The sequence below is a fragment of the Gallinula chloropus genome, assembly GCF_964237585.1.
Source record: "Gallinula chloropus genome assembly, chromosome: 20".
Classification (NCBI taxonomy): Eukaryota; Metazoa; Chordata; class Aves; order Gruiformes; family Rallidae; genus Gallinula; species Gallinula chloropus.
Genome location: NC_140105.1, coordinates 6364388 through 6375047, shown reverse-complemented (window position 1 = coordinate 6375047; position 10660 = coordinate 6364388). Strand labels below are relative to the sequence as shown.

General features: G+C 40.9%; 1 protein-coding gene across 1 annotated transcript in view; it reads left to right on the top strand.

Moving 5' to 3' along the window:
• Positions 1–10660, top strand: part of ERN1 (endoplasmic reticulum to nucleus signaling 1) — a gene marked incomplete at both ends in the record, with an annotated part of 32121 nt that continues 21461 nt past the window's right edge. Inside the window, 2 exons of the mRNA XM_084273590.1 lie at positions 1–75; positions 7894–8005. Of these exons, the coding sequence (XP_084129716.1) occupies positions 1–75; positions 7894–8005 (187 nt within the window). The remainder of the gene's footprint in view (positions 76–7893; positions 8006–10660) is intronic.

The following is a 10660-nucleotide window of genomic DNA, read 5'->3' as shown; positions in this document are numbered from 1 at the left end:
ATGGGGCCGCTCCGCCGCTGCCGCCTCCTCCTCGGCCTGGGCGCGCTGCTGGTGCTGCTGTCGCCGAGGCACGGGGTAAGGAGACGCGGCCCGGGCTGAGCGTGGCCGCTGGGCCTGAGGGGAGCTGGGGGAGCTGCCCCGCGGGGGGGGCGGGGAGGGCAGGGACAGCGGCGGCGGCGCCCCCGGCAGCCGCGGGGGAGAGCAGGCACGGTTCACCCGGAGTGCGGGGCCGCCCGGGCCGGTGAGGGCCGGGGGAGGCCTCGTCCCATGCAGGCCGGTACCCCCGCTCGCAGCGAGGGGAGCCGGAGGGTACGCACGAACGCCCTGGTTGGGCTCCTGTCGGGGCTTTGCCCAAAGTTTGCCGCGGGTGCTGGCAGCCTGGCGCAGCGACGGTGTTTGCTAAGCCGACAGACGGCCCGTTCTGCTGTCGTTACTGCCGTGTGCCCGGCTGTGTGCGCGGGGGCGGAGGGGCTGCAGCGTTCCGGCCTGACGAGCAGCCGCGAACCGGCTGCTGTGCCCTCCGCTCTTGCGTGTGACACCGTACCTGAGCACGTAGCACGTATAATGAACCATGAAATATAAAACCGCGGTTAATTTTCCATAAAGTAATTGATGAAAGTAGGGCGAAAACTTTTGGAAGCTGGAACTGTGTAGGGGGATAGAGGAATGAGCGAGACCTGCTAGATCTTTGCTGTCTTTTCACAGTGTGTGTGTGTGTGGGGGGGGGGGGGGGGGGGGGCTTGTTTTCTGTCGGGGAACTAACAAACAAACAAAAAAACCTTTCGTCCCAAACCAACCCGTTGTATCTGTGTTGATACCCAAATACAGATGAGTAGCTGTGTCTCCTGGGAAGGTTGCTGTATGCTGTTTAAGGGCATTTTGATCATTCTGTTTCCAGTGCACAGGTAGCAGTGTGCACTAAGTGTGTGCATGTGGTTGGTTGGTATCCAAAAGAGACTACAGTTCTAAATCAAAGGTGAAAGACAAAGGGCACAAGTTGCTGCCCTACAAAACCTCTTAAGAAATAACCAGGTTGGTTATAAGGTGTTGCATAGAGTAATAAAAGCACTGGGAATGGTGAAACTGGTCTGAAGCAGATGGAATGCTGAGCAGATTATTTGTATGGAGGTAATAATTTAAACAGTGTACTTTAAAAGGGTGCTGTCTGCCGTGTTTGTACTGAGATAGAAAACAAAATCTTCGGAGAGTTTAATTCTGAAGGGTGCTTTTCTGTATGACAAACTCTCAGGATCAGGAGACAATGAAAGAACCACCTGGTATTTACAGTTTCCATTGTACTGAAGTGTAGCAGAGGAGAGTTTAAGTTAAGTTCTTTGATGGATTGTTCATTGTTACATGAAAATGCTGGTGTAATGCATGGGGTTATAGTTCAGGTTAAGCAAGGCTGGAGGCTTTGTTTTTTTTTGCCTGGGTTATAATAGCTCCACTCCCCTTCTTCAAAAGTAAGTGCATTTGGTACTGAAGCAGCGTAATATATTTACTATTGGCACTTCATAAGGAAACTGGAAAAAAAATAAATGCAGGCTGTCAACTAACATGAAAGTCTTTATTGCAGAGTGCTAATACCTTTGTCTTAGTCTGGGTTACAAACTTGGAGTCAGATCTCTTCAGGGTCCTGACAGGTTTGGGAGTCAGATTTTGCCAGGCAAACACTGATTGGCAACTCATGAAGTTTTAAAAATAGTACTCAATAAGAAGTATCTTTAAATACTAAAAATATTATTGAATCAACAGATGATTACTAAGTTTTGTATAACTGTATTTGCATAACCACAAAACCTGAATCAGGCTGCAGTAGAATTCAGCCCCCTTTTTCTCTCGATTTCTCTCTCCTCTGGTCTCCCTGTCCTGCCACTTCTCCTCAGAACAGTATCCCATCTTGGGTTTGCCATTTCTCTGTTTCTTACCCTGGTCTTTTTGCTCTGCCAGCTGAAGTCCTCACCACGACTTCCAAGTTGAAATCTATGCCTTTACAGAACTAGCTTTAGTTTCTGCGGACTTGTTCCCAGTCATCTTGCTTGTGATTAACCCATTTAACTGGGAGAGCTTATTTAGAACTATTAATATCGCTTGAGTAATAAATTCCCATGAAATAGACTGGCATAAAATTCTTGGTATTGAGGTAAAGTGAAAAACGTGTGTGCAGACTCTGCTTTCTTCTTATGATCTGCTCTGTATTTTCTTTGTCTGATAAATGTACTCTTTGTTCCTTTATATCCCAACTTTAATATTGTTTTCCTACAATTTATGTGTTCATAAAAAGGCTTTCTTTTCTGTTTTATCTTTATAAGATGAAATGTTGTCTCTTATTAGGTGACACACTGTAGAGCTCTTGGAATTGGCCAAGGGATGTGTGGGAACACATTATAAAAGGGCAACATCTCAGATATTGCAGTGGGAAATGCAATAGTGCTATCAGTAAATAAGCACTCAGTGTAAATATACAGTAATGATTTATAGGTCTCAGTAGTTTGGGGAAAAGAGTTTTGTAAGCCATGGACATTGCAAACTGTGCCTGTTTCTCTTTTAACCTGGAGTCAGTGGAATGCAAAAATAACAACCTCTCTGGGACTAAACTGGCACTTAGAACATCAGTCTGTGCCCTCTCACCGCCCGTGGGACTGGTTTCAGTGCTCTCTTACACCCTGTACAGGGGCAGCACATGTGTGCTGCTCCTGATGTGGGAAAACCCCAGCTTTAGCCAGGTGTCTTGTCTGCTAATGTGTTCTTTATCTCAGCGTGAGGTGTTTGGGTAGTTAACTGATGGGCATGGAAACCTGTGCAAGGCAGCAGGAGGTTTTAAAGAGGACCTCTTGAAGAACTGTATTAGTTAACATTAACATGTTTTATTTGAGTTGCAGATCATGATCACTCAAAAAATAGTATATTAAAGTTTAAGGGGTTTTTGGGACGAGAATGCAAACTTGTCTCACACATCTACAAGTATCATGGACAGTTCTGTCCTGGTGTGTAAATTCATGTGTTTATAACTCTGTCCTTCTACTCATTTTCTTGGTGGTGTTCTTGTGAATGCTGAAATAAGATTTGGAGACCCAAGTCAGAAAACTCAGCTGGGGGTGGTGTAGAGCACCACTCACCCTTCAGTCAAGGCAGGGCACAGCTGGAGTCACCTCCCCTAGTTTTCATCTTTTCCTGTTGTGGTATGAACAGGCATACAAATGCAAAGTCACTGGAACCAGGTTGTAGTGTTGATGAGAAATGCCTAATAAAGGCATGTTGGAATTTAGTTTAAGATTAAAAGTTCTGTAGATTTTATTTCATTTTCTAAAGAAGATACACTTTTTTTTTTTTTTTGGTCAGGTCTTTCATATATTAGCTTTATTATTAGTTATCCTGAAAAGCTCCCTCAGTAGTTTACTGAATTTTACAAAAGGTTTCTCCATGGTATGGTTTTATTATATATAGTAAATTTTGACCTCTAGCCTGGCAGTGTAATTAGAGGATAGCTGTCAAAACCAAGGTAATGAATCATATGCTATCTGTGATGAATATGTTGATTGCTTCCAGTGTGTGCTAATGTTTAAAAGTACTTTGCATCCTAATTGGCTTACCAATTGTGGTTCCAGTAGCATAAATTATGGTATAGGCCTTTTTTTACTGGGACGAAAGCATCAGGTGCCGATAATGCTGAAGTTGGTTTTTAGTAGTTTTTTAGTAAGATGCCCGGGTGCAGCCTGATATTTATTAAGCTAATTAGAGAATGAGGAATGTAGATTTTTTTTTTTTCCCCTCAAGTGATTGATTATATATCTTGTTAACTTTGTTGTTTGGTAAACCAGACATTACCAAAGAGGTTATGAGGATGTAAATTATAGTTAGTAAACCACCTATTCTTTATCATCCTTCAGACCGCACAAATTAGGTCTGGTACATATGTTTTCCTACTTAAGACTCAGAAAAATACTACCTGCTAACACGTGGCACTGTGATTTCTCTCCTAATGAGCACTCTGTTTCTATGGAATCAGTAACACTTCTCAGAGTCAGCAACACAGCATCACACATCCACTGTCACTGTGAGGTGTTTTCCTGTTCTTAGTCGTACTTGAACCTCTTGTGGTATCATGCCCACAGCAAAACACATTTCTGGGTTACAGAGCAGTAACCTCAAGGAACGGGGTGGCCTGGTTTTCTTTCTGACTGCTGTTTCCACTGACTTTAGTGGGATTTGGGCGTTCTCGGTGACCTGCATTTTGAAAGTGCTTTCTGGTTTTAACCAGGTAAATTAATAGAAGTAGCTATTCCTGTGGGGATCTGTTTTCTTGTAACACAATAAAACAAAACAGGGCATTGCTCTGCTAACCCTTGAAAAATGGTAACGTTGTGGTGACTGAAGATAATAATCATCTTTGAGACTGAACTGTACCACAGACTTGTACAAAACTGGAACTTGTTCTGCAGCTTTTGCTGACCTTCCTTTGACTCCCTGGGTCCTTCGCATTTGGTTTGTCCTTGTGTTGCTCTGATTTCTGAAACATTTTATCTAAAAATGTGATAGATCTGGACTGAGGATAAGATTGTTTTGAGGGTTAACCAGTGTTTATGAAGTGCATTTCTATTTGCATTTATAAAATGTGGTTTCTGTTAGGTATTGTGAGTGATCTGGAGGGTGTATGTACAGAAAAGTTTTTGTATGCTTGTGACTGCAGGATGTGCAGAGGAACTCTTTGCACATTAGTACTTCCTATTCGATCCCAAGTACTAGCAACTTTCTGGTGATCTGGAAGACAGTATTGGTTACTGATGTTCCGATGAGAGTTTCAGACCTCACACTTAATTCCATAATTTCTATAGCCTTGATGCCACAATAAATAGATATTCAAATGTTAAATGTGAAAGTGCTACATCTACAGCAGTTTCTATGCCATGTACTAATACTTGATACCCAACCATAATCGTGGTTACTTTGCAGGCACTTTTTTGTGATGATACATGCTTTATTCATTCTGTGTAAGACAGGAAGAAAACACACTTTGTGCAGAGTATCCTGATTCTGCAAGATAAGATAAAAGATAAGAAAGACTTGTGCAGAGAATAAAAAGTAACCTCAAAAAAACAGTCTTAGTCCGTGTAGATGGAAGGTGCGGAGGAATTGCTGTATGTTGTATTTCAGCTTCAGCTACACTTCAGCACTAGTCATTACGTTCTGGGTGTCAAATTCCCACCTGCAATGTCAAGGAACTTCAATAATTTTCACTTCCTGCCCTTAACAGTTGTATGTTCTTGCTCAACTTTTTCATTCTAGGTGCAGTTTCACTGTATTTGTTAACTAAAAGGATCAGTTTGGATAATGGATGTTTATGGCATGTCTTTTTTGAAACTCCTCTAAATGAAATGTTTTTGTTCACAGAGCAGGTTAGGCAGAACTTTCAAAGAAACAGGTATTTCTTGTGTTCCCTGTACAGGAGTGGTACCCTGTACTTTGGTGTATCTTCTGGGGCCACATCTCAGTCCAATCACTAAATATTCTTACTGTAACGCTGCATTCCCACTGCTGTAATTAATTGCCTTGCACCAATGATAAAGTGAAGGCATTTGTCCATGTGGTGGGAGGTACACAGGGCAGGAGTGAGGAGCACAAGTATCGCTCAGTTAGGCAGGTTAGGTACTGTAGTTCTTAGATGATTACAGGAAGCAGTTCCTTGTTTGCAAAGAAGCCGTATCTTTTGCATGTAAGTAGCTGTAGAGATGTTTAGAATGCATGCCAAAGCCTACCTCCCTGGTTTTGTTCAAGGAGTTTTATGCAGACAGCTAGGCAATGGCAGATTTAACAAGTAAATCTTCACAAGGAGGCAGGATGTGCCTCAGAATTAGCCCCAAATGGATATGACAAGGTTAGTGTCTTCCTGGTCTGGTTGCAGAATTGGTGGATCTGGCTTGTTAAATGCATAAGGAAGATGGGGAGACTGGACTAGATGATTATAAATCAGCTATGCTATCCTAAGTTGGTTTAGGAGTTCATTTACAAAAAGACCTAAAGGGCAAAATTTTCATTATGTACTTTAATGCTGTGGCTGCAATAGTTTGCTTTAACAAAATAATGATTCTTACAAAACAGTGAGAATTCATAACTCTACAGTGCAGCTCCTCTTTGCTCTTACGTACAAATCAGGTCATTAGGCTGGAAGGAAAAGTTCAGTTCTGATGAGTATCATCTCAAGCTGCGTGTTTTATGGGCCAGCGCGAGTGGAACTGTTACTCAGTGTCCCTGTTTGAGCAAACACTGCAAAGTTTGATTCCAGATGCAACTGTAAATGGTTTATTTAAATGCAGATGTCTGTGCAGCCTGCATAATTTAACTATACCAGCTAATGAAAATCGTATTTATGTTATAAGATGCATCTTTTTTTCCTGGACCTCCAGCAGTTATTTCTGATCTATGGTTTGTGTGTTGTTGATCTTTGCTTTAATTTTTTCTGTGGTGTTCGTATTTCACTCTCCAGCTGTATCCATTATTGCTGGAAAGAACCATGTATAATATTTGTAGGTATAACCTGAAAGTTGGCTAGTTATTACTTTAATATATTATTCTTTGATGATGCTGGAGTTGAGTTGTTTCATTGGAAAACAGCATTTTTAGCACAATTAGTCCTATGCCCGTGCATTTTAATTTGGCAATTGTGTATTTGGCTTTGCAATGATTCTAACATGACTGATAATTATTTTTTATAATTTAAGTAGTTGAAGACATCATTAATAATGTAGAATGCACAGACTTTCATTTCATGAACTGTGGTAGGTTAAGAATTATATTTAACTGTGAAACTTCCTAAATACGGCAGGTGGCATGCAGCTGAGCAGTGCAGATACAGGCTACAAATAACAAGTGAGAGTGGGTAAATGGAGATGGGTTGCTCTTAGGGGGCATGGGATCATCTCTAGGCATTAAAGTGTCTTTTTTTTTTTTTTTTTTTGCTTTGTGCAGTGAAACACCTTGGACTTAGCCTCACTGTTCCATGATAACGGCATACTTCTGAGGCCTCGATGTTTGTGTGATGTCCTTTTAACAAAATTACAAACTCTGCAATAGCCAGGCTCAAAAGCTGCTTATGTTGTAGGAATAACAGCACGTGCCAAACGGCCCTGTACCCATATGCATAAACACAGAGTGACAGGTCCCCCAGCAGAATAATTAGTATGTCAAATTGAGGTTGGAATCCTGCAGCTGTCTGGCCTTTCTTAAACAGTGTTATTTACTATCTACTGTAGAAATACATGAGGTAAAAAAACACAATTAAGAGGCTTAACAGTGTGGATCTCCTCCAGCCTTTAAGCTGCATCTATCCTAAATATTTTGCCCTTGTTCAGAGGCAGCCTGCATGCTTGCAACTCCAGCCTGTCTCTCTGCCTTATAGAATGTTGATCAGTTTTCATTTTTATTTATCCATGTTCACCCAGACAATGCCTTTTAATCTCTAGGGGACTAAACCTTGGCAAAAGTGTGTTCTGTTTGCTTGGTGGTAGCATGGTTCTCTGAGCTGCTTTGAAGTTCCTTACCCTGGCTATCTTATCACATAGTCTTTGTTTCGGTTCTTTCCTACATCAGCCCCATCTCTGGTTACTCCCAACTGCAGTGCAAGAAGACACTGATAAAAAAATTGAAAATGGAGGTTGAGTTGTAAATAGAGTATTCATTTCAAGCATCTCCCAGTTTGTCTCTGGGGGAGCTTAGCACAGTAAGCAGTTCCGTAACAGTGACAGAAAAAAAGGAACTGCTGAACTCAAAGGGACAAGAACATTGTCCAGTCTGATAAAAAAGAAGCATGGTGTTGTAGGCAATGTACTGTGTGACAGTTTTGAGGAAACTCTGTAGTAAATAATGACATACAGTGTATGGCTTTTTCTTTTGCAGAATACCAGCTCAGTAACCCTGCCAGAAACACTGTTGTTCGTTTCAACTCTTGATGGAAGTTTGCATGCTGTCAGCAAGAGGACAGGAGCAATCAAATGGACTTTAAAAGAAGGTGAGCAGGAGGTGTCCTGATGCCCTCTACTCAGTAACAGTAATTTCAGTCAAATTAATGGAGAAGTCAAACTGTTGTACGGTCTTGTAAATACTTTATTTTCTGTCTTATTTTTTCTCTTGCTCCAGAATTAAGCTACAGGGTTCCAGAGTCAAGTTCGTCTCCATATTTTCAATTGCAGATCTTTTCAGACTTACAGGTTTTTTTCCAGAATATTTATGTAGCAGTATAATTAGCAGGTATCATGTGTCATGCAAATGAATGCAATATAAGAAAGTATAGGACAGAATAGATGCCAAATGAGTGTCAGCTTGTGGAAATGGTGGCAAAGGGTTTGACTGATTCTGTCTCTGGAATACGCTCCATTGACTGGTGCAGTGAATATCAAGCAAACCTTGGGTCTTTTTTTCTACTGTCAATGTTTAGGAACAGCACAGTTTTTTTTTTAAATAAGACCTACATTTGTGTAAAGAAATGGAACATTGCTCAGTGACTGGAAGTGATTTTGTAATTTTAACTGCTGAGCAGAGATAGCTCTGTCTTCATGAAAAATTCAGTATTTAGTGCAAATATGTTTTAGTAGCACTCTGATTACATGTGGTAGAAGTGATAGTAGTGTTTTCACTTCAGAAAAATAAATTACAAAGCTGGTCAAATGGATAGGAGTCACAGCGATTGCATCATTCTGTCCTCTATTTTTAAATTTGATGTCAATTTAGTAGGTGAGCTGAAATGATAGGAAAGGGATTGTGAATGGCTGATGTCTGCAGTACAAACCAATTGTTCTTATTTGTGAAGCCGTTCATGTTTGATTACAAATCTACCAGAGAAAAAGTTAACTTCATAAATGAGCTTTTGTGGCTCTTCTTAGTTAATAGGTATGATTACGTTTTCTTCCGTCTCCTCTGTAAATTTAGACTTTTCATTTCCCTGAACAGGCTTGAATAAGACAAAAAGGAAGTTACAAACCTCCTCCCTTTATTGTTGCCATAGGCTACTGCTTGCTGTTTTTTGCTTGTTAATCAAATTACATGAATATACTACGTAGTCCTAGAAGGGTATCATAACTGGCATTTCTTTGCAGCCAGACTTTGTAAGTGACAAGAGGGTGTTTGAGGAAGAAATGAAGTCACTTTGGTAATTAAAACAATCTTGGTCAGAGTGTATTGCTCAAGAAACTTCCCTTGTTTAAAAAGAGTTGTTGCAAAACTATTGTTGGTGCAGTAGAACTGCCAGACTGGATAATCTTGTTTTATACAACTTTTTTCCTTGCTGTTGCTAAGTATGTATTATATCCTTTATGTTATGGACATGGGGTATGTTCAGTTGCTTTTTGCAAAGCACTTAATGCCCATTAGTTTATTTCTGTGTAATAGAACACCACACAAGGGTCAATTAAAAGAAAGTGGCAATTATTGTTACAAGATGCTTCATATTAAGTGTACGTGGCATAAATTGGTGAATTAATCTGTAATTATAGGGGTTTTATTTATTTTTGCAAAACTGCATTTGTTGATGGTCACCCTGAATGTGGAAAGCCCAACAAAGATGCCACAGTATTGGAAACTAATAGCTTATGAAAGTCTTTATCATCTTGCTGTGCTAAATCCCTGGAGAAATTTAATAGTGTAGAATTAAGTATTAATACAGAGCATTTCCCAGTAGGAAGTTTCATGCATTGCAGGCAGTGTTCTTGCAGGTGCCATTTTACCTTGATTATCAGACAATAAACCATGTGTTATAGTTCAGATGACCTCCACAACTTCTCAAAGCACATGAAGTGCTGCAGAGGCATTCATCAGGAAGAGAATGTTTTATTACTGCACTTAAGCAGCAAGGTATTTAACAAAGGGCAATTCATATACATTTTATTTTCATTGGGGAAAAAACCAAGGCAGTGTTCGTTATCAGGCAGTACTTAAACAAACATGAAAATCTTGCCATGTGTGGTTTGTTTTAATTTAGCATTGAAGCTTATCTTAGCTATGCAGAGTAAATGAGCCAGTGGTTATCACCACAATAATATGTTTGGGTTTCCTGCCTTGGTGTACTGCTGGAAAGAAAGGCAGTGTGAATACCTGTGCTCCCCATAAAGTGGGCAGAAGAATGGGTCGGGTGGTAGTAGGACTGTCCGTCCAGTAGTTCAGAGTTAAAGCTGTGTTCCCTGCAGTTATATGTAGGGAGATTTGGGACCTGTTCGAGATGCTTAATGCCCTAGTTTCCTGTTTGCTTCGATGGGTCCCACCTTCTGACAGCTCTCAGGTTTTTTCAGTGACCAGGTAACTGATGCTGCTCATTCCCTGGGCTTTGGACATCTGGAATATGGTTGGAAAGTTTATAGAAAGAACCCATGCTCCTCCTGCCCCCAAATTTCTGAGAGGCACCTTTGCTCTGGCTGTGGCCCCACAAACCCTTTGAAAGGGAGTCGCACGCATTTGATGAGAGACTAAATAAGGATCTTAGTGCCATCTCTGATCAGCAAACGAAGCTGTCAGCTCTACTGACTGTGTGATAGACTCCTGTGTTTTCTGCACTTGCTACTAGCAACATACTCAGAGTATCCTAAGTAAGATTACTTAGGATGAAATCTCTTCCTCAAAATTGCTGAAAATGAAACTTCTCTCATTTCTTATAGATCTCAGCTCTGTGCAGCAC